We start from the raw sequence: 24971 nt of genomic DNA, 5'->3' as shown, positions 1-24971 counted from the left end.
AATTGACTATGAGAGGCACCAAATCTGCTCGCCTATCCATTTCCAGGGCGATTGATGATAATGAAAAAACTAATGATGTTTCACTCAGCCATCTAGAAAAGAATGACTTGCCTGTGGGGGAACGGGTAAGAAGAATTTTTCAAGGCTGGCATATAGTATGTACACGTATAAAATATAACCCCAAAGCAAAGGAGAAAAGTAGTAAATTATATGCACGAAAGTCTCATTTCTTTAATGTTAATGCCTAAGGAAGAAGCAAAATTCACCAGCAGCCATGGTCTGATTCTGTTTTATGATACATTTACAAGTACATCAAAAGTTCGAGGTCATCAATATGCTGATGTTTTGTACAGGATATGGTACAATTGGGAGCTTGCATGTAGTAACTGGTGCCAACCATTTGAGAGTTACACGCTATGATGGTAACAATGTCCTCTACACTGACATGACTTGGTACTCCGTGCCAGTGGAACCAGATAGCTTGAAACTGCATGCCAGCAGAATAGTTTGAGACAGCAAACCTGCACTGGCAACCAATCTTTACATGGGGCGGGTAAAGAAATGTCTCTAGGGTTGGGTGGGCAGTATCTTCCCAGTGGCATGTATCTCAGCTCCTTAGCTTGTTTTAGCTGTAGCTTTTTCAGATGATTCTACACAGAGGTTTTTCTCTGTTTCAGTTATGTGCTTTTTTTGTTGTTGTTGTCCTCCATTCCTGTTCAATCACCAACAGACCATTCCCCCCCCCCCAGTAAAAACTCCACTTTTTAAAAAAAACCTGTTGTTGGGATGACATTTCTCATGTGCGCAGAAGGGGAGGTACACCTTATGTTCGGATTAAATAAACGTCCCCTTTTCCTGTTTCTTCTGCATTTGCACAGTGAATTGCCTCAGTGTCCAACAAAGGTCAGGGCAATTTCCTAACACTGTTACTACATCACAACATACTCCTGGCAAGTATTTTTCTTTGCTCTCCCAATTAGCATTTGAAAAATGCTCTGTCCCCTTCCCCCAAGCAGCAGGGAACCAATTAATCTTTTCAATATGGACTAGCAGGATAGGTTACCCAGTAATTTCCAGTAATTAGCATTACTGGAAAATTCAGGTATTGTGTTAGTCTGGAACAGTGCTATGCAAAGGTACAGGGTTTGGGGTTTTTTACAGGTATGCACCATTTTAAAAAAAAGATGGGTGGACAATTATGACGGGGCAGGGGTGGGTGGAATGCAGTCATCATCTAGTGTGAAAGGGAAATCATGATTAATTAGGGTGTGGGGGAAAAACAGATTACCATGTGGTGGGTGGAATCTATTGTAAGTGTGAATTGAACAACAATCACACTGGCAACATAAACCACTACCTCATGTTTAATTAGCCTGGGTAGCTATCCAAACAGTTTGGCTTCAGGAAGGGCAGCAAAGTGGAAACAAAGGAGGCAGTGAATATTTGTTAAAATGGGGCAAAAAGTAATATTGATCAGTGTGATGTTTTTAAAAGAATCTTAAAATGATAGGATACTGTTACATTCTCTCCAGTTCTCTAACAGGCAACAAGCTTCAGGGGTAGCACTTATTTTCCTGCTTGGTTCCTTGTGGAGGGGAGAGCAGTGGATTCTCATAATTTTTTGTAATATTTGCTTTATTTACAAATGTTTAAGTAAAGCACAGGTAGGATGGATGATTTGCTACCCCACATCAGGTGCCAGAGAGAGAAATTTTGCATCCTCAAGATGCTTCCCAGCAGTTTCTGTCTGTCTCTGCCACTTTAGGTCAAGCTCATAGGATGGTCTAGGTGGTTTCTCCAGAGAGGAAGTACATGATAAATTTGGGCTCTGTTTGTGGCACATTTGAGTCCAGACTACATAAAATGACCAATAGGGAGTCTGCATAAAGTTTTCAATAAGTACATGAATAGGCAGGGCATTGGACTGACTGTAGGCAATTTTGGGCCATTTTACCTCCCCGCTTTTGGAGTAATAATGAAAAAAGTTCTTGTATAGCACAAACACTGGAGACTTATAGGGTGAGACAGTGGGTATTTTCAGACTTATCCCCATCCTAAGGGAATCTTAAGATGGAATCATGTAAATTACTAGCCAACAAACCATTTTACTTTTTTAAATGTGGGGGCTTTGGGAGGGGGTAAAAGAACAAAAGTTTGAAAAGGAGACAGAATAACCCTCCAAACTTCACTGTGCTGCCTGTGGGTTATATGCTACCCTTTCCTGGTTTTTGTTCTCCCTAACACACCCAATACATGGTATGTGTGCCCCTGCCCCTCGTAGCAGCAGTAAAGCAGACGTGCACGTATATTTGCAGAACTGGGTCCTTATTTTGATATCTCTGTATCCCCTAGAGGTAGTCTTATTATCCATTACTATTACTTGACCAACTTTTACTTATTTCAATGAGATGATCGCCAGCACTCTCAAGAACTGTGTAAATCTGCAGCCCTTCATCAATGGCAGAACAAATGACCTCTTTGTGGCGACTGGCTTTGACAAACACGGAGCAGCCATGGCCCAGGCCTTGCTGCTGCTTTTTCCTTCACAGCTGGTGAATGAGGCACTAACGGTGTCTCTCTGGGTTCCTGGCTTTATTGCTTGTATGCAAAATCTACTCATACATAGAAAAATATGGCCCCTAATTGCAGCCAATTAGCCCTGCCAGCTTGCCTTGCTCGATAGTGCACCTCATTAGCCGTTATAGCTTCCTGCTGCAAATCAGCTCAATTTCTCCTGTTCATCGTAGCATCTGTTCAAGGGACCCTATCCTGTGACCACCGTTTCCTCTCTGGTGTCCATTGAAACCTTGCTGAAAAATGATTGTTTGGGTTACAGAAAGTGACACGAACATAGTCGGGTCAGATTCTAAAAATTTCTCTTGCTTAGTGAGCCGCTTGGAGCTCTGCAGCCGCTCTGTGACAGTTAAGCCTTTGAGTCAATCTGCCTGCCTTGGAAGAGTACCATCAAAGTCTAGGTGTTATTATTAAAATAGTCAGTGTGACAGACACAAGATGAACAGATGAGTTAAAAAAGAAGGGCTGGGACAAGGAAGAATCTGGAGACTTTAGATTCAGTACCAAGGAAGCCCAAATTATCCTGCTCTCTGAATGTGTAATTCCACTTGTACTTGATGCACAAATAATTTATTTCATGTGCCCTTTGACTTATTCTTTCTTTTCTTTTCCTTCCAGCATCTCAGTGTATGGGGCAGCTGGTGGCAAAGGGAAAAACACCATAATGAGGTCACACGGTGTTTATGTGGTGGGGATTTTTAAACTCCAAAAGAACGATGCCTTATATATTTTGGTTGGGCAGCAAGGAGAAGATGCTTGTCCTAGTGTAAGTGATCATCCCTCCTGATGAGCATTTTTCATTTGCTGGAATCTTCAGGTTTTTATCATTTTAAACTTGTTTCTCAATATATTTCCTACTGGGTGTGGCCTAAAGATTAGTCTGTGTTCCTAACCACTATCCAACAAACATGACCTCTCTCAGAATAATACTCTTTAATTCCCCACCCCAAAGATAAACCTGCACAGCCCAGATTAAGGACCCACTCCCATATGTGGAATGAGAATGTATCTTTCGATCCACCTCATCTGAAACACATGGTGGCTGAATAGCTGAATTGAGGATATGCATGTACAGATTACATAGTTGATTTTCCAAATAAAATTCAGGAAATCTGCCTAATTTGTAATCCCATATGCCACGTGTTGACATGAAGTCTCCATACAGATGTTTTCAGGCAGTTGCAGGTACACCAGGAAGGAGGTTCAGGTAGCTGTGCCATCACTCCTTGGGGTCTTCCACATTCTCATTTTTGTCACTCGTTTGTCCCTATTGCTTTGGGTCCCCCACCCCTTTTCCATGTGTGTTTTGCTCCCTTTGGGTCTACTAGAGAGAGCAAAACACATTGGGGGGACGGGACCCTGAAGCAATAGGAACACACAAGTGATGAAAATTAGAATGCAGAAGAGCCCATTTTACAGGTAGGGGAATGGATCTCTTCATGGTTTCCTTGCCTGAGCTGGAAAGTCAGGCTGTTCATTTCACTGGGGACAGATGATCCAAGCAATGTCACTGATAACCTGTTGTGTTCCATTGTTTTCTGTGTCGCTTTCCCATATTTTTCTCAACCTCATTTGTGGCCATATTTTAAAACATAACGCACAGTTGCAGTGTCAGGCTTTACTGTCCCTGTAATTTTTCTCCCTTTGACTGCCAGATGATTCTTTTTTGTCATTTGTGAATTAATTATAAGTTATAAATTGGGAGGGTATTCAATAATGTTTTCTTCTTTGCAAAAAGTCAAAGCATATTAATATTATGTTTTTATTCATAATCATGCTATTATACAATTGTAAGCAATAAAATTTTAAACATTATGAGTAGTGACATCGGCTGGATACAAAATGAAAAGCATGACTTAATCCCCACTCCTCAGCATCCCTAAAGGCAGAACAGATAATTAAGAATTAATTCATGAGTGCCCCAAGAGAACCCAGCCAGCCTTTAGAAAACAGGAAGCAAGTAGGGGGAAAATTGCAAGAAGTGAAACATTTGATGAAGAAAACTACTTTGGAATATCTTGCTTGTGGAGACCAATTTTTAAGTGCCACATGGAAGCATTATTTGAATTCTGTTTGCAGCTGAATGTAGAAAAAGGCTCTTTCAGCGGCTCAGAAAGGTCAGAGCATGGAACCAGCACTAGTTGCCAGTCTAGGATTCCAACCACTTGATGCTGAGTAGTTAATCTTAAAAGGGGTAGACCATTCCATCCTAGCACTCTTCTGCCTATCTAATAGCTACTCTAATCACAGATAGCTATGTGATAGCTTTCTAATAAAGGTGTATTATCACCACTGCTGAGAAAGGCTGTGGGTGGCATGGATGCTAGCTCCTCAGGCAAGGTCCATTCTAGGGAGTGTTATTTCCTATGGTTCATGGTCAGAGGTTCTTGGCTCAGGGGTCTATCTGCTACGAGATTCAGGCTCAGTTGCAATTGGGTACTGCTGTAGTTGGTGTAGTTGGCTCCTTGTCCTCCAAGTCCATGCTGCTGAGGATGGCACTCATGTACCACCTACCAAATGTTTTGTCTTTCCTGTCTCACAAAACTCACTGGCTATGAGGTGGGTCTGTTCATGTTTATGTTTGCATGAAGGATGATGGTTACAAGTGAATTAAATGTTAGCATGATAGATGAGATGAATCCAGCTTGTGTTTCTTTTCTTTTTCTAATGTCTGTTTCTTGTGTTTCTTTTCTTTTTCTAATGTCTGTTGAATGAAAAGGTCTGAGATGAGGAAAAAAGGAGGTGATGTCTTTTGCAATTGCATCACGCCATTTGCACTGGGCATTTAGTATTCTATGGGATTCTTGAAATGAGAATCCTGCAGGTGGCTAAGGTCCAGATAGCAGACGCTTATGCTGTTATTACAAAGCGAATGAAGGACATGAGGTCCATAGTGCAGAAGCTCAGGCAGTAGCCGGAAAAGTCTTGAACAAGGATGTCATTCTGTCCCTAGTTACATCAATACAAAAAGTTAATATATTTTGTAGTGAGAACTATCCAAACTTAGGCTCCAAATTTGTATCCATAATCTGGGCACTGCAGCACAGCATAATATATGGTGTCATTAAATTACAGGCCACTGTAATCTTAGCAAGGATTTATTGAGTGCTAATGTAATTCTTTCAACAAGGCAAAGAGATTGCATTGACTTGTGGAAGCAGCTTTAACTTGATTGGATTGTAATCAGTTATGTCTTTGCCATGAAGCCTTCTTTTTTTAAAAAAAAAAAATCTAGTTGTGATCTATTGGTTTCTCTGGATCACTCCACTAAGTCATTTGATTAACCATCCCTTTTCCAGTTGTGAATTAGAGTTATTAAGTGGTTTTGGGGGGGGGGGGTTATGGCACATACAGCCTTCTGGGGACCGGCTGTGGAAGCCTCCTCATGCTCGACAAGCGTAACTTTTTATATAGTATGAATTTAGGACCAAATTGATCAGGGTCTCTTCTCCTTGTAAAGTACTTCCAAGTAAAAGTATCTTAATGCAGACCTGGATTTAGTTAATATCATCCAAATGAGTTGCATTAAGGAGATCGCTTCTTTCTGACCCTGCAATTAACTCCCTTCTATAAATTGTGAGAGAATCCAAGGTCTGAAAAACACTAATGGAGATAGTTACCTGTCATATTTATTGTTTGTTAAAGTATTTCTACTCCCCCAATAAAAAAATCACCCAAGGGTTACTTACAAATCTAAAAATAGTAAAAAGAATATCCAATTTACAACAAAATGGTAGTTTTAAAATTCACCTTTTAATCAGATATTATTAAAAGTACCAACTTTACTTTGTACGTAAAAAAATAGTATTGCAGGTGCAACATGAACTTAAATTTCCATTACAAGGATACCACTTTATCCACAGCAGCTCCTTGCCTGACCTCAAATGGTACACAGAGAAGGGCTTTTAATTAAGATACTGTTGAGCAGGCTCATATGGGACCAAGAGAACCTTACAGTACCCTGGCCTCAGATTATATGGGGCTTTATAGGTCAAAAGCAGAACTTTGAATTATGCCCAGAAGCAAACTGAATGGCACTGAGTTTTTTTAGTACTGGGGAAATGTGTTTCCAGTTGCCTGTAAGTATATAAGTGTAGTTGCCATACTCTGTATCAACTGAAGTTTCCAAACAGTCTTCAAAATCTGCTTACTAGAGCATAGTTAACAGCGGCAGTCCTGATACTAAGGCCTAATGTGTATATACATTACTGGATAACTACACACCAAATAAAGGCTTAGATCGGTGAATGAGCCAGCATTGATATGATGTGAACATTTTACATTTCCCTCCATAAAGTCAAGCCCCATACTTTTCATTGGCACCAATTCTCACATTCAATTGCCAGTGCATCATGTGCAGAGACAACATGGTATACATGTTCGTGTAGCCAGACCTTGATGTTTCAGCCAAAAATGAAAGGGAAAATACACAGTAAGAAACTGTCAACACAAAAGAAACTGTGTGATGGAGTAGCAGACACACCTTAAACATGTAAATTTATATAAATATCATATCAGACTGAAAACATCTCCAACAAAATAATATCAAACCTGTAAAGGAGCACTAGTTCCATCACTAATAACCCACAATAGCAAGGTTATTAGTGATTGAAGTGGTGCCCCTTTGGAGGTTTGTTATATTTTTTTGGAGATGTTCTCAGTCTGATATATTTATATACATTTACATGTTTAAGGTGTGCCTGCTACTCCATTACACAGTTTCTTTTGTGCTGACAGACCTTGATGTTTGGCAGGTGAACTGACTTGCCAAAAAGCACTCTGTTTGAGGCAACATGGAAGCATTCTGTTGGTTGTGCTTCATGGTATGTGCAATGACTAGCTACAGTATTTAAAGGCATAGTGATAGATTGGATAGACCTTCTGTTTGATCCAGCAGTGCAGATTGTATGCTGTTATTTAAAAAACAAAACCTGAATCAATCTTATATTATGCCATCATCTGAATAAGATCTGGAGTGAAAGGTGTCGACATCAGCTGATGCTGCACCATATCCTTCTGCTGTTAGACGTGTGCTGTATCCTAGAAACCTAAGATTACTCAGAGACCCAAAAGCTCCCAGGGAAACAATGATATAGACCCATTTACCCAGAACATCTTCTTTGTCATTTTATTGGGCACGTTGTTAATCAACTTCCAGTAATGAATTTGTTATCCTTTGCCCTGCATGGGGCAAGGTATGGAATCACTGCTGGGCTCTGCAGCCCAGCCAAGCTCACATACAGGGTACATTTGGGTGAACATCACTGTCAAGGGAAGGAAGGATGTGCAAATAGGCAAAGAAGCACACCAGTATTCTGGGCTCTGCTAGTGACCTCTCCTCCCCCCAGATTTGTGTCTTCGTTTCCCAACCTGTGAGATGGTTCCAATAATTAATTTTTTATTGAAGAATCCCTTGAAATCTGTATGAAGGCAAAACCATTATTGGCAGGAAAGAGGGATTTCCCCCCCAATAATCTTCTTCACAGATAAAAATATGCCATCAGTTTATGGGACTGTCAGCCTAACACTTTATGAGCACCAAATTCACTTTGAAATGGTTACATTAAGCAGCACATTAGCCCTGAATCTACTAAGCAGAGCAAGAGTGTCGGTTCTTCTTCATTGAGCTCTTAGTCCATTATCATTCCTTTCCCAACTGGCACAGTAACAACAATTCTGTGCCCCACTGCTTGTAAATACTACAAGGAGGGGAAAAGTTAGAAGACACAAGAGGGTTGTAGTTGGTAAACTTTTATATTAGAGGCAAGCTGACGTGATGTGGGAGATCTGTGATCAAATTTTGAGGATTTTTTTTTACTTCAAAACGTGTGGAGCTTCTGATTTTATCAGGGAAGCAGAGCTAAAGGAAGGGGTACTTAATTCTTCCCACACTATATCCCCAGTCTAGCATACATATACCACAAGCTGCTGTTAGCATCTCTTAGATAACGGAAAGAACCCTAGGCTTCATTAGCTGCCATCTTAAGTTGGTCAAGCCTTTTTGTGCCCCCCCCACCGCTCTTTATCACAAAACTTGTTCATTGGTAAGTAAATGTGAGATTTCCTTTGTAACTGATATCTCAGTTACAATCTGTTTATTTTAAGTGATATGCTAATTGTCTGGATGCTAAAGCTTGATAGGAGAATCTCCTTTCTTGCCAGACAATCCCTTGGGTGTAAATGTACAATAACCTGTCTCCATTAACAAAATGTCCGCAGCTACTTGGTTTTGAATTTTTTTTGCATTACTTCTGGTGATTGTCATAACTTTTTCTTTCATGGACTAAAATGGCACATTTGCCAGTCAGTCCTAGGTACAAGACTTCACACCACTGGGAAACTCTCTTAGTAGTTTGTGGGGTGAGAGACAGGAGATGGTTTAGAGCTTATTAGAACTTATTAGAGCTTAGACTTCTCTGACAGCTCTTCTCTGGAGCTCTTGAGACAGTCTATCCAATATGGCTGAACTTCCTGCTGTTTCTCCAATTGGAAAAGGCCATGTCGTGTGGAGGCCACTTTGTGTATATAAATATAAGAATAAGGTGTGCTGCTTGCCTAAGAAGGGCCAGCTGGTGGCAGTTTTTCAAAGGTTTCAAACTCTTAATTGGGGTCAGAGAAAGATAGCCCAGTTGGAAGTGCAGGGTTTGGGACAGTAGAGCGCTCTACATGCTCCCAGAGGGCTGCCAATCCTTCCATTACAAACATATGTTTCCTCAGCACTGCTAATGGCCCCAAAGGAGAAGGTAATTTAGTGCTGGAGGAAAAGGTTAAATATTCTTTCCTATTAGTCACTTTTTAATGTCAAATTAGTTGCCTCACACAGCTATTTTGAAATAAAGACATGGAGAGTCTGCTATTTTGTAAGGAAAGGCAGTATGGATTCATTTTAATTAATAAATGGGAAAGGGATATATATTCATGGATCTCCTGTGCTGCAACTATTATGGCCCTTGGTGCATACAGAATCCCATTCTTGCTCTCTGAACCTGGACCTGTTCTTTCATCTGCAGACCAACCACATCATACAGAAAGTCTGCATTGGTGAGAATAATGTGGTTGAAGAGGAAATTACAGCAAATAAGACCATCCATGAATGGGCAGGAGGAGGTGGTGGCGGTGGAGGAGCAACTTATATATTTAAGGTACACACAATTACAGCCTGTACAGATCTTAAGCTACATCCTTCCACCTGAATGGACTTGGTGTATTGACTCTCCCTCCAGCTCATTCTTTTGAGGATAGAATGGCAGGAAATATGAATTTGGCCTTCTCATGAGCATTTTAATTGGATCACATGCTATCCAAGACTTTTGATATTTCCCTTTTTTTTAAAAAAAATCTAAATTTGCCTGTTATCATACCTACATTATGCATCTCAAAATAGAAAAATGACGGCTTTTTGTTGTTTGAGAGGCCATGCCTCCAGGAAATGCTCCGGCAGGAAAGATAATGCCTGGTGTACTGATAACACACACAGTTCAGTCTGTGCCTGCTTAGAGGTTGAAGATGGTACACATCCACTTGTTACCTTGTTAGACTTGTGGCTTTACTTGGGATTTAAAATGTTTCAATGCACATTACTTAGTTTTCCAAATGCAAAGAATGTCTATGCTTTCCTATAACACAGACCCCGGGACTTTAGCACCAGATGCTTTACAGCAGGGATAGGTAATTTTTTTTTGTCCAAAAAAGGGAGCATGTACCTGTGAAAACGTTAGGTGTGCCAACAAACAAAATGAGTTGTGCTTTGTTGATGATAGTTGTACTTTGCCAGACATGCATGAAGCAAACCAAGCCCCAACAATGCTGCTGGTACCTCAGCTATTCATCTTGGACTTGGCTGGTGGCTGTGCAGGTCTGGGAGGCAATGACAGACGTAATCCATGCTTATTGTCTTCTCCTGCACTGCCAGCCCCAGAAGTATTGCCAGTGCTGTGGTTGCTTGGGCAGAGTGCTGCTGTTAGCATGCATGCCAGGGACTGCCTACTTTGTACCATAGATTCCATGTGGTTGAGGGTGGAATTGTGTCCCAGGGTTACTTAGCCATAAGGTAATGCTCTGTTACCCAGGTTATTGGGTGCCACACACTGAGTGGTAGAGGACTATTGCTCTCTAATAGATACACTCTCAGAGGTCACAGAGGCCAGCAGCAGTCCTGAGTGTATTCCATTGCTGGATATTGCTGCTTTCACTAGTACATTAGATGGTAGAACTAGGGGTCTCTTTTGAATACGAGGACGTAAATAATGCAATAGTAATTTGGACTGCTCAACAATCCTAAGAGTTTGCATTGTGTAGCGCAGGGGGGACGAATGTGTTGTTTGCATGTCTAACACAGCTAAAATCCAGCTTCATTTCTCAATTCAACTTGTTAAGATGGAGAATGGAAAGCCAGTGCCCTTGATCATTGCAGCAGGAGGAGGTGGCAGGGCCTACAGGGCAAAAGCATATACAGTTCACCCAGAAAGGCTGGAGAATGATACAAGTGTCCCAGGAGTCAGTGGAAAACCAGGAGCGGCAGGTAAGGAATAATCACTGCTTCGTTCAAATTATTTTGCCCTTGCCATAAAGAGACAGTTGATAAAAGCCATCAGCTGTAAGCCAGAAAAGCAATATCGTGTGGGTAGAGTTTGTTTAGTGTTTGTGTAGCATCATTTCTTGTTGTCAAAGAAACAAGTTGTTGCACAGTTACGATCCAGTTTGTCTTTTTAGCATGGAAGCTGCTTCAGAGATAACTTATTCCCCCCAAAAGTTCCATCTGCCCATCTCCCCTATTCATCTATATAATTTATTTGGATCAAAAAACACCGTCATTAGCGAAGAAGAACAGCTCATGAGTTAAAAGTATGAATGCGGAGTCCACAGCTGTGACTTTATTTTCCTGCTGTGTCACAGACTCGTTGTGTCACCTTGACCAGATAACAAATATTCATAAGTCTTCTTTAAAACAAGCTCCTTATTTAGACTTTGAACAAATGTTTGTTGTAATGGAGGAGTTAAGAATGATTAAAACCATGACTTTTGACCTATTATTCAAAGAGGGCTTTCCCTCAAAAAAGATCTTTAGTAACACTTTTGAAACTCTGCAGTTTAGCCTAATTCTTGAATATAAATTAATATCAAACAGGACATAGATTTAAGGTCAGTTAGTCCCACTTTACAGCACATATCTGTCCCTTCATGCTCATAAGTGAACTAGTTAAACTGTAGATTTTTACTCTTGTTAAATATTATTATGGGGCACAGCCTGTATGGAAACATAAGGTAGTAGTAATCACAGGCTAATCTAAAATACAGGGGTAGGGTCCTGTGCATGCACCTGAAATTTAAGATAAGATTGTGCTGCTGCAACATGCTTTATTTTTAAATGGGGAAATCTATTCATACTCTCATTTGTTAACTACCTTAATTGTACTTACTCAAGTCCAGGTTATAGTTGCTGTTATCCATTCATTTGTTTAGGAGATTTATATGCTGCCTTTCTAGAGTCCTGCTCAAAGCAGATAACAAAGTTTAAAAATGAATAAAACACAACATGTACAATCATAAAACAGTCAGAAAACTGTCCATAAAACTTCCTTAAAAGGTAGGGTTGCCAACCTTGAGATGGCACCTGGGGAGATCCCACTATTACAATTGATCTCCAGACAACCAAGATCAGTTCCCCTGGAGAAAATGGCTCCTTTAGAGGGTGGACTCTATGGCATTCGACCCCGCCTAGGTCCCTCACCTCCCCAGACCACATCCTTTCCAGGCACCACCCTCAAAATCGCCAGGTATTTCCCAATCCAGAGTTGTCAACCCTACATGAAAGGGCATAAACAGCACAAACAGAATAAAAACAGCTACAAGTCGTTCAAGAAGTTAAAATAGTAGTCATAAAAGCAGTAGTTTACGTAATAAAACAACCAGCAAAAGCAATAGAGAAGTAAAAACCTGGATAAAGATAAATGCTTTGGCCTAACATCTAAATGACACTAGGTTAGGTGCCAGGTGGGCCTCAAGGGAGAAGGTACTCCAGAGACAACCACTGGGAAAACCTTCTCCCTAGCTGCCACCCACCTCACTTTTGCTGACAGGGGCAGAGAGCAGGGCTTTGGAGGAATACCTTAACTAATGGGTTGGCTGGGACAGGAGCAGAGTGCCCTTCAGGTACCCCAGCCCCAAATAATTTAAAGCCTTAAAGGAAACAACCAGCACTTTGAACTGTGCCCTGAAACAGGAGAGCATCCAGTGCAAATCTCTCAACATGGCAGTTATATGATTATTGTTAGGTGAAGCATCCAATTAATCATGACAATCTTTGGTAATGATTGTGAAAGTAGTGAAAAGGAATATTAGTTATTCTGCATTATTTCAGATTGCATAATCCTGTGAACACTCCCAGAGCTCCACACTATTCAGTGTTTTTTTCTGATATCCGCTGCTATTCATTTACATGTCTAATATTTGATCTATGTTCTATTTAAATATAGTAATAAGATTACTATTAGCAGGAAAAAAGGAAACACCGACTTTGTTAATATGTCCTTACATACCAGCAGTGGTAATTTGCAGAAATATTGTTGACACTTTGCACAGTGGTCACTGCTTGCACTCTTCACCTTCTCCAGGTTCCTTATTTTTCATTTTTGAGTCCCTATTTTGCGTACATATACCTATTTCCTAATCTTATGAACAGGCCTCTTTTCAGCTTTGTTTCCTTGTTAATTCTGATGTTAGCACTAGTGCTTATTTCATAGTCCCTTTCGGAGTCTTATTTTCAAAGAGTTTTCTCCCTTGTTCCAATTTTGCAAATCCATGCAAAGTAACGAGGTTGCACATGCACAGTCATATGCAAATTGGATGTTATTTTAAAAGCCACCTTGTCTACTCAAAAAAATGGGAATCAGGCACCCTGAGGAAGAAGCAAATACTACACGTAGTACAAACAATATAGAAAGCTATCAGATTACAGAGGAACAGCAAGAAATGGTGACCTGTGAGTCAAATGAATAAAGATTTTATAAGAGCCGTGTGGGGAGCAACACAGAGCATGTTTCTCTATGCATCACTTCCCCACTGATGAAGAGATAAAGGTATTTAATTCACAAAAGTGTGATTAGGATGCATATATTTAAGGTGATGAGTCATTCTGAGAATGCATTTAGAAGTCTCAATAACCTGTGGTTTATCAGACACAAGTAACAACTTCTGATTTGTGTGTAAACCAAAGTTCATCCGTTTCTAGCCTCTCAGGGAAGATTTCCCCACTGCCGTCCGTATGGCTAGGCAACTGAAAGAAGTAGTACTCTTCAACAAACTTTGGCGTGTAAATTCAGACATCACAATAAACAACAATTAGTTCAAAAAGTGTTTAAAAGTGCCCCTGTGACATCCAGTCCTCAGATTCAGCTGGGTTTGCTCAACCCACCATTTGTACAAACAGTTTCAGTGGCAGACCTAAATTTTTGGGACCCTAAAGCCTGAACTGTTAGGGGGGGGGCCTTCTCAACCAGCAACATCCAACAAAGTCCAAAGGGAACTGAGAATTCAGATGTCTTTTTTATGGTTCTGATTGGCTAAGGGATGTGCTGTAGAACTATTAAGCCATGCACCAACAAGGGATTTGAGGATCCAGTTGTCAAAATGTAGGCTACTAGTAGATTCTAGTGAGCTCAGTGAGCCCATACAGCTGTGGGTTCGGGTGCTACAAGCCCCCAAGAAAATTTTGAAATTTGATCAATTTCAGGGGCATTTTGAGGCCATATGAAACGACTATTAGAGCATATTCTAAGGTCAGTATTAAGTACTTCAACCCATTGGTTTATGATTGTCACTATAATAGCCTTATTTTAATAACAAACACTTTAAAAAAGTCATCAATTTTGTTGAAGAATTCCCTCATTAAAAAAAAAAGTTGCTTCAGGGCCTCTCCAGGATTAGGGGCCCTGAAGCTTAAGCTTTATTAGTTTCATAGGAGATCTGCCCCTGATTGTGGTGCCTGAATATAGCCAAACTTTGGGATTATGAAGACAGCTGGACTTTTAAAGTCTTCAAACAGACTCATCACACTGCCTGTCCACATGCAGGAGCACACTCTAGTATGAGACATTAAGCCACCTGAGGGCCAGCAGACATGTAGGTGGCACTTTGGATCAGAAAGTGCTTAATCAGGATCACACTTTTTCACCTTCATACAAGATTCAAATGCTTGAACAGGAGAGAAGCTCGCCTGCATGCTGTAAACAGCTAGTATAAATGGAAGATCTTTCGAGCCTGGCGTATGTAAGTGCCTACAGTGGACAGATGAATGGATGAATAGCACCAACAGCTCATTCATCATTTTGACTGAGCAAACAAATTTAACAATACATGGCTAATGCCAGCACTCTGTCTTTGGCCTTGCCATGGTAAAAATTTAAAGCACACAATGAGAAGCCAATGATTGTGGGCCAAGACCATATATTCTCTGAGCCAGTGAGAGTCTTTGCATGATGACAAAGCAGATGTAGCCTCTTGACCTCGCAGACAATGCCATGTGTGGTACAGATGCTCAATTCGGGCATCAGATTTACACAGACCTTGAGTCCCAGTTGTCTGGGAGAAATAAGGGATTATGTATGTTCTCAATAAATGTTTAAAAAGTAAATAAATGTCAAGTGGGGTTAGATTTTGCCAGTGTCTGTACATGACACTATATCTGTGGTACGTGATGCCCACTCCTCCACCACTCAGTCTTGCTTACCTGGAAAATATTTTAGTTGGTCCCGTGCCCTCTCAGCTGTCTACAGTAGATTCTGATGGTGGTACTGTTTGGATAGAGAAAGGTCTTCTGCCTCTCTGCATTTATCCGAATGGCTGCCTCAGGATGTCTGAGGGAGTACAGACAGAAGATGGAGCATGAGCTCAACGACATTTCATGTTGTGTGAAATATGGTCTGTTGCCTCTTCTACTAATACTGGCCAGAGGGGCTGACAGTATCCAGCAAATACTTCATGTAAACTGCTTTAACTTTCCTCCATGAATTCTGTGTTTCAATTTTCCTGCCATTCTGCAGTGCAGTTCTGGTTTGTCCAGCTGCTTGTGCTGGGAAGAAGAGAAGGGTCACAGGATTTGCCATATTGACCTTCTGTTAACTGGCACTGTATTAACTCCCCAGCATTAGAGGTCAAGGGCACGTCTGGTCTGCAAATGCTTATACTACAAATATGAACACGTTTAAGTGTCATTGAGTTTCTTTTCCTCCACAGATTCCTGAGACATTTAACTCTCTGGGATAAATGGATTTCCAGCAGAGAATTTTTAGTCCTCCTCCTAACTCCTCCCAGGATTTCTTGGTTCTGACACTTAGACCCATTTGCATTTGCATCTTGCTTGCATTTGTATTGCAGATATTCCCCAAGGTCCTTACTCAACTAAATCCCTGCACTTTTCCAGTCTTTGTTAGGAACCCTATGTCACAACCATGCTATTGGGGATGTGTCTTTGGAGTGCTGGGGTCTGGATTTTGAGATGCAACCGGAACTTATGTGAGCTGCTTTTCCTTCTGTTAAACTGCAGGTGGTGGAGGTGGCTGGAATGATAACACTTCCTTCCTCTGGTCGGGAAAGTCCTTGCTGGAAGGCGCTACCGGTGGAAAATCCTGCCCCCAGGCCACGAAGAAGTGGGGGTGGGAGACAAGAGGGGGTTTCGGAGGGGGTGGAGGGGGGTGCTCCTCAGGTGGAGGAGGCGGAGGATATATAGGTAAAGTGGCTTCGTGTTCAAGGTGTCCCTTCCCCTCCCCTAGTATTAATGCTCAAAGTAAATCTGAAACAAAAATTTCCTATAGCTGACATGCCTATATCTATACCTATATCCAATTATTTGAATGCTATACAATCCATTGTATTTATGCAGGATGGGGGTTAAGAATCTGCATGGCCATGAATGTACCCATTTGGCTATTCTTTGCTAGGATGGATCCTTTTAGGGTTGAATCCTGAGCATCCCAGTGGTTTTATTTGGAAAATAAAAGTTTTTAGCCCTCGTGGCTATGGAGAAAGAGTTTAAATGCATTGATAGTTCCAGCCTAAAGGTCAAATATCAGGGCGGATATAATGCAATGAGCTTCCGGTGCTCAGTAAGGGAGGATGTCTGCAGCCTTTATAGTTAATTACTCTCATTGCCGTCCCAAAATTCTCATATGTTTCTTCCTGTACTTCATCTATATCCCTGATCTTTTTTAAAAAGTTCAAAATTATGCCATAAACACGTTTTGAAACCAGCAGTGAAAAACACAATTTATATTCATTTATCTGATTTATTTAAGACATGATTTTCCACTTTCAGTCTCTGGTGGGGAAAAAAGGTTTATGCAGAATTCTGGACCCCCTGTGTATATGTTGCCTTTCAACTATAGGTGTACATAATGTAATTTACCCTGTAGTCAAATACTATCAGCAGCAAAACAATCCTAGATTTCATATTCTGAAAACTGAGGGCATGTCCACATGGCTTGGGGTTTTTTTGTGGCTTGGCTGGCACTAATTTATTACACTAGATCTCAGAAACTGGATGTGCAACTCTTCCAAACTCTGCTGTTACACTTACTACTTAAAGTGGCTGTTAATGCAGATGGCACAATCCACATGGAAGAATACTGGGCAAAAATAACCCTAAGCCACCTACATTGTGGGAATTCCTATCATGTGGACATGCTTGTAAGCCTTCAAAATCCTACTGTGAATTGTGAATCATGATAATCATGTGTTGAAATTTTTGTTTCTGACCAATGTAGAAAAATAGGAGCCATTTACTGTGCTTTATTGCATGAAAGTATTTCTGTCATGAGCACGCTGCCCTGCCACTAACATACAAAATGTGAAAGACAAGTAACTCAGTCTTCTTAGCCAGTTCTTGGCTCCCTTGCTAATGTCTGATATTTTGCCAGATCAGCTAGCACCACAGGCCTTAGAGCCAGCAGACACTAAAATGCTGTTCTTAGGGGCTAGACTCCAATCAACAGTAACCTTTAAAAGGTTAAATGCACCAGTGTCTGTTGTTAATCTCTTTTCCCATCCCACATCTTCTCATCCGTGGGTGGTCTCCTGCATTTAAAATAACTAGTTTCCTTTTTTACTACACCATGGAACAGATGGGTATGGGGCTGGCTGTGTTGAAGTAATCATCAGGTGACTTTGTTTTGAATGCTGTGACACATCTTGGAATTATGTTTAAATTGTACTTGCCACATCCTGAAAAATGCAAAGTCATGTTTAAACCAAAACCTGGCAAATTGGTTCTCAACACAATGCTAAGAATTGCCAAGGCATTCAGATGACCTGTCACCATATCAAAACAAGATCACTTTATGGTGTCTTCATCACATCCATTGCAACCTCAAAAGGGCCATATAACCCTACCTTTTGTTGCAAGAAAGCAAATTCTTCATGGTTGAAACCTAACTTAACTGTTATATATATTAATGTGTACTGCCTCTAAATAACATGTGATTATTTAAGTTTGCAGATGTAATTTTTTTTCAATTTTCTAACTTTCCTCAAAGTAGAATAAAATAGTGATTTGAGGATTGGTGGAGTGTTTGCTTAGATTGGGCAGCAATATTTATCTATTTATTTATTTGATTTATACCCTGCCCTCCCCGCCGAGGCAGGCTCAGGGCAGCTTACATAAACATAGGAACTGGTGATGAGAAAGGAATTTGTACCATATGTAGTAATAAGCCAGAGTCTGAATGTTATGACCTTGTGGTGGCTCCATAATATTTGTCACCACCTCAGAATGGTTATGAGAATCTATATTCCTCTATTTTAGATGGGTCTCCGTGACCAGATGGAACAAAAAAGAAAAGCAATCTGGTTATTGCAATCGTTGTATAAAGGCTTGACTTTTTCAATCTTTCAACCAAATGACTATGTGGAGATTTATTGTGTAGCACTCCCCAAATTGTAATTTTTCGTGCTCAGTGCTTCATTAATACCGCAAGTCTTATTAAACTTGGATCCTTGGAAGTGAAAGCCTAGAGGCACACTAAGCTTTGATCCACTACAGTCTCAATTGAATTTGCCAGATGAATTCTCTGTCAGGTGCTCCATATTTTGCCATGGAGATTATTAGCATCATTCTTTTGCCTCCTGGGGTGACAAATTCCATTGTGGTTGCCATGTTAGCCTGTTGCAGCAAAAGAATCTTGGGACACAACTATATTGCATAAACATTCATGGGTCAGAGTCCATTTTATCAGCTGCACCCCCACTGGGGATGAATAGGTATGGCAAGATCAACAACACCTGAAGATGGACACTTCCTTTCTGTACTGAGCGAGCCAATCTATGGAACCTTTATTGAATCCCAGGTTCCATAGAGTAAAATTTGCTGATGAATTCCAGTTCAGCAGCTTCACACTGTATGCCCACTTGAACCTTTCTGGAGATGATCTTGAAATCTGCCATAAGTGGTCCTGGAAGAAGGAAATGTGTTCTCAAGGGCATCTGTTACCATCTTAAATGTGTGATTTATGTCCTTATTCTTTTGCTCAGAGGCTTATCTGTTTGGCCTATTTTAAAACAGTATCTATGCAAGAAAAGAAACAGAGTAAGTTGGCTGGAAGTGGTTCACACCCACGCTAACTGAATCTTCTGTTCACTTGACTTGATTCTATATTTGTGTTCTGCATAGTACTATAATGCACTTTCTGCTGTCTTTTGTGCCTTCTGAACTCACTTGGACAAAAAATAAAATTAATCTAATAGAGACTTGGGACATATACATTTGACCACTCCAGTATCTGACAAAGCAGTCTCTGGCCCATGAAAGCTTACAGCAGACAATATTTGTTGTTCTTTAAGGTGCCCCCAAATGCTTCATTATTCTTTTATTTATGTTTTTAATTCAGCAATATAACAATATTCTAAGGTATTTTCCTGTTATCTCTAGGTGGCAATGCAGCAGAACTTAATGATCCAGAGATGGATGGAGAGGATGGTGTATCTTTTATTAATAGCAAATATGGTTCATTGTATACCCCAGCTTTAAAAGGTATTTTCATCACCAGGGAATGATTTTCATTATGTATTTGCAAAAAACTTTGAGTTTGGAGAAAGAAGTGCCGAATATAGGTATCTTGTATCCTGGAGAAGGCTGTATGTTCCCCAAAATTCACATGGTGAGGGCTCCTAGGAAAACAATACTCATACTTAAAAAGAAAGGTAGACCTTGATTCCGTCCTAGCATAGCTTTCCAGAAATTTCCAGAACAATGCACACATACATTCCCTGTCTACTTCACAGACCCTTTCCAATTCCCAGTCCTCATCCCAATGTGCCTGTATCTAACCCTGAAGTCATGGGCAAAGGGTTTCATAGCCAAGAGACTGCTATTGATAAAAGATCATACCAGTTGCCCATTTGTTGCCATAATTCCAGTTTCTTACCTTTAAAGAAATAATCTATAATTTTTAGTGCTTTGGGTATTCTTTAAGAAGCTGTGCCATGTTCCTCCAGGCTCTAAATAATGGAGTGTTCCTTTCTGTTTTACACTCATTTTTTAGCTATCTAGTTTGAGGCTTTTTAAAAAAAAAATCATTGAAACATATGTGTGAAACATTTTTAAAAAACCCCTACAACAACATGTTTCTGCTTCCCAGAGGTGAGAGTAGATTGCCATTATCTTCTGTAGTTTTTTTCAGGGGGAGGCCGGAGTTTGCCTGCTCAGAGGCACCTCTTTCCTCCTGATTTCATTTGTCCATTGGGTATGTTCAATGGTTGAGGATCTGTCCAAAGTTTAAAATAACCTGTTTGAAACATAGTTCAGTTTGACCTGATGAACCCGGGATTGTAACACTCTCAAAAGGTCTAGGACTAGCACACGAAAGGACTACCTGCTGTCATATGGGCCTGCTTGACACTTAAGATAGTCTTTAGAGCCCTGCTCTGGGTGGGCCCACCTTCAGAACAGAGGTGGTCAGCCACCATGGACAGGCCTTTTTCTCCTGTGCCCGCAGGAAATCTCTCCACACAGCTGTTTGCCTGATGCAAAATTTGGTTTGCCTGTTTTGATTATTTTAATGTCTTTTTATTTTTTTCCCATCCCTGTTTATTATTGGAAATATTTAATATTTTGCTTTGACCTTTGGAAATCATTATTTTAATTTTGTGGTTTTGTTGTTGTTTTTTGCTGTTTTCTCATCAGATTTTTCTGTGTTTTAATTTTTTTTGAGACGGTGTGGTGAACATCTCTTAAATATTGTATAATCGCTTATCTACAACCCAATAGAAAATTATTTTCCCAGTGAGTATAGTAATTTGCAGTATTTCAGTCTCTAATTCAATATAGTTAGCAGGACTGATACGCAGCTTCAAACAAGACAACATGGGATGGGGTGCACTTTCTATTCTGTGCACATGCATGAAATATTGGTGGTAGAAACCATTCATAGGTGGGCTCCTGATATTGAGACAGCATGTACATCCTACAGTGAGAGGACATGTGCAAGCTTAAACATTACAACCATGTGTAGAGAACATGGGATGCTCAGCTGGTGGTTTGGTATTAGCCCATTTTTGTCCTTTATGTACATTGTCTTATGTGAATTTTTAACTTGCAATTCCTATGCAAATAAGTAACTTTTCCCTCTGCATATTCCCTAGTGACAGAAGGACATGGAGAAGTTGACATTAGGCTGCATGTGAATTGTAGCCACTGTTATAGTGACATGTGCCATGTGGATCCGAAGACCCTAGAAATTATTTGCAGTTGTGCTCATGGGTATATGTTGGCTGATGATGGCGACTCTTGCATAGGTAAGAGAATTGACAGGATAGGTCATCTTTGTGTCTCATGTGGCATTCTGTGTGTGTTGCAGTTTCATGTCTATAAGATGGTTTATATCAGCAAGAACTCTCTGAAAGGCTGGTAAATCATTGTATCAAGAACAGTACAATACAGAGCCTCAGGCAATTACATGATAATTTTCAATATAAGAGTGCATATAACTTGCTACCTGAATTAGGTTAGGTAAAAGTTCCCTGCAGCTCAGAATATGGTCACAACCTTAAGAGCATATCTGCCACTCTCAACTCACTTCATAATATATCTGATCAAATTAGTTTCTGCCTATGAACTCTTATGTTCTGATAAGTTCAGGAGATAATGCAGTGCCTTTTGCCATCCTATTTTGTCTCATCCCTTCCCATTTGTCCCATCTGTTGTCTTTGCATTGCACAAAAATGCAAGTGAACCTTTGCTGTAATCAGCTTTCCTGGATCTGTGACCTCCAATGGCTCATTGTTCCACTTTCCTCAATTAAGAGCAAGCCATTGAAACAGAAGGTTTTCTGTCAGGAAATTAAGAGGGGCACTCAATGGATATGAAAGCAAAGCTGTAAAAAAAAAACTGGAAGAGAGAAAATGTTAAAATTAGCAGGGCCAGAAATCAAAGCATCTGTCAGTTTCATCTTGAATGTGAGTCAGTGCTATAGCAGAGTGAGGGAAAGGACTGTGGAATATTTTTTCAATAAATACATTCTCGCCAGAAAGAATTATTTGTCCAGGGAGGACTCCCTGCATCGGGCTGTGGCCAGTCTTATGTCAAGCAGGGAACCAGCAACTGCCCACGCTGCCACTCATCCCATAATCTGCACAGCCATCCACCCAGTCCTGTTCCATTCTTGAATCTGCCCTCAGTACAAGGAGTGTTCTGCTTCCCAGAGCACGAGTGCTCTGCATTGGAGTAAAAGTAGGGAAAATAGCTATTCCTCCTTTACTATGTGGCATAGGAAACGCTGAAGGAAACCATTAACATGAAGTAGGCAGCCTACAAAATGTTATACACTTTGTTTTGATTTCACCAAAAGTGCATTTCCTATTCGTCACGTTTTCCTTGGTAGCTAATTGTAATGATGCAGAGGGCTGCTTTATCTCTTCAGTGCAGATTCAGGTTTCTTGTTGTGAAATGTACACTTGACAGGAAACAGACGCAGCTCTCTGACAAGCCTACTTATATGACACACTTGCTTTCAAACATCACATGTTCAGGTATTGACTGTTTTTTTAAAATTTGATGTATCCTAAAATATAACATGTGCAGAGGCACCAATAATTAACACCTTAATTAGTCTATATGGTCTTTACAATATACCAAGTGTGTGTATGTTCCTTCCATTTTTTAGTCTATATGGTCTTTACAATATACCAAAGTTAAGTGTGTGTATGTGGCTTCCATTTCAACCCTGTTCACATGTTACAGTGAATGCACATACATCCTGCCTGTATATGTTTACATCAGTTTGTAATAGGGTTGCCAACCTCCAGTGGGCATCTGGAGATCTCCCAGAATTACAGCTGCTCACCAGACTACAGAGGTCAGTTCCCCTGGAGAAAATGGCTCCTTTGGAGGGTGGACTCTATCTCATTAAACCCCAGTGAGGTCCAATGAGGTCTGTCTCATTATACCTCAGTGAGAGCCAGTTTGGTTTAGTGGTTAAGAGTGGCGGACTCTAATCTGGAGAACAGGTTATGATTCCCTACTCCTCCACATGAAGCCAGCTGGGTGACCTTGGGCCAGTCACAGTTCTCTCAGAGCTCTCTTCAGCCCTACGTACATCAGAGGGTGTTGTGGGGAGAGGAAGGGAAGGTGATTGTAAGCCTCTCTGAGACTACTTTGGCTAGTGAAAAGCTGGGTGTAAAAACCAACTCTTCTTCTTCTTCTTTCTTCTCAACCTCTGCCTTCTCCAGACTCCACCCCCAAATCTTCAGGAATTTCCCAATCCAGAGTTATAAGAAAGAGCTAGTGCACTTTCACTTCACTAATGAAAACCAAGACCAGTACTTGGATAAGTGTTTGGTTTGTATCACACATTCCACTGTACATGTGCTTACTGTAACATGAGAGTTACTCAATGCACATACAAAGAATGATTAAGTATACACTGTACACATTCTGTACATGAATTCACTGTAACTTGTAAACAGGGCTGGATCATACATCCAAAGAAGAATACTCTTGCTAATGAAAGCTAACCTACCAATTAAGTCTATGTGGGGCCACAGCATGGCCTGTATACTGTATAACTGCAGTGTGCAGGCATTGAATTTTGTTCTGGATGTAGCGCTCTACATCCTGAGAGCATAGATTTTCATTTTTCTAAAAAAATTACTATCATATGTGACTCAGAAAATAGGTTTGAAATTGCAAGTTATGCTTTGTAAAAATTCAGGAGGCCGAGTGGGACCAGGAATAATCAGGAGGTAAAGCTTCATTGTCCTGGGCAATACACTGGGGTTGCCTTGATGCAGAATTATTTTTCCAACACAGCGTGTGGGTGTGGCAATTTTGCCCTCTTGCTCCTTGAGGTGTCCCTGGCTACTCTGTGATAGATATGTGGATGCATGGCCATGTGACCACTTTTAAGAGTTGTGCTGCGGAGGCGAGTCGAAATGCTTAATGCCTTTTTGTCTGTTCCAGCTGAACCGATACTGCCTGATAATGGTCCCCCTCTCTCCTTGGTCTTGTCTGTACTAACATCAGCCCTGGTTGCTGCACTCATTCTTGCCTTCTCGGGGATCATGATAGGTGAGTTCCTTACTGGCCCAGGGTGTGAGGAAAGCAGCAATGCTGCAGCACATGATGCAACCTAATGCCTGAGTCGCCACCTTACTTGTCAATGTCAGGTTACCATTATGGCAATTTTAAATGTATGTTGTTTAATGTTGATATGAATCCAGTGATCTATACAAGTTTTATCTGACATGCAGGGTAACCCAGTTTCATATATAATTCCAACACAGCAAATGGCAAATGTTGCTGTTGTTACCATAAGCTTTAAAATACTCAATTTTCTTCTCCCAAAGCTTCAGAGCAGTACACAATACCCAGGTCTTTAACAAACAAAAAAATGAACTAAATGAACTAAAACTATATAAAAAAATTAATCCAGACTTCCATCTCAGTAACTGATTATAGCACAGGACAGTTTTTCAGGAAGGGAAATGCCACAACAAATCTCCATTATGGCTGAATGGACAGCAAAATAAGGAGATTCAGAGTAAACAAGTGTGAAGTTATGCCTACTGGTGAAAAAGAATCTTAACTGCACATATAAACTGATGGGATCTGAACTGGGTGGGACTCTCCAGGAAAGAGATTTTGGGGGCAACTCAGGGAAAACATCAAATCAGTATGCAGCAGCTTCCAAGGAAGAGTCCAAAAATAATAAGCAAGAATCATAGTGCCTTTAATCCAGTATTCCTAATGCAGTGTAGCACAGGATTCTGAGTAGATCAAGTTAGTACTGTTCTCTAAGTAGGAACAGGGTAGATTTCTTCTTTTCCAATTTCTCCATAGCATTCAGTATTTTATAAACCTCTTTCTCCCTACCTTATCATCTAGAACCCACGGATCCCTAATGATGTTGAAG

At 40.6% G+C, this 24971-nt stretch overlaps 1 protein-coding gene across 1 annotated transcript in view; it reads left to right on the top strand.

Annotated features, from left to right (window-relative positions):
• ALK (anaplastic lymphoma receptor tyrosine kinase) overlaps positions 1–24971 on the top strand; it is a gene marked incomplete at its 5' end in the record, with an annotated part of 125632 nt that overhangs the window by 49404 nt on the left and 51257 nt on the right. The window contains 7 exon segments of the mRNA XM_015414879.1: positions 3193–3340; positions 9585–9716; positions 10951–11095; positions 16118–16300; positions 19493–19594; positions 21205–21357; positions 24020–24127. Of these exon segments, the coding sequence (XP_015270365.1) occupies positions 3193–3340; positions 9585–9716; positions 10951–11095; positions 16118–16300; positions 19493–19594; positions 21205–21357; positions 24020–24127 (971 nt within the window).

The sequence above is a fragment of the Gekko japonicus genome, unplaced genomic scaffold (genome assembly GCF_001447785.1).
Source record: "Gekko japonicus isolate JY-2015 unplaced genomic scaffold, Gekko_japonicus_V1.1 scaffold2476, whole genome shotgun sequence".
NCBI classification, from domain to species: Eukaryota; Metazoa; Chordata; class Lepidosauria; order Squamata; family Gekkonidae; genus Gekko; species Gekko japonicus.
The sequence above is the reverse complement of the archived record's forward strand: the minus strand, read 5'-3'. Positions and strand labels throughout refer to the sequence as shown.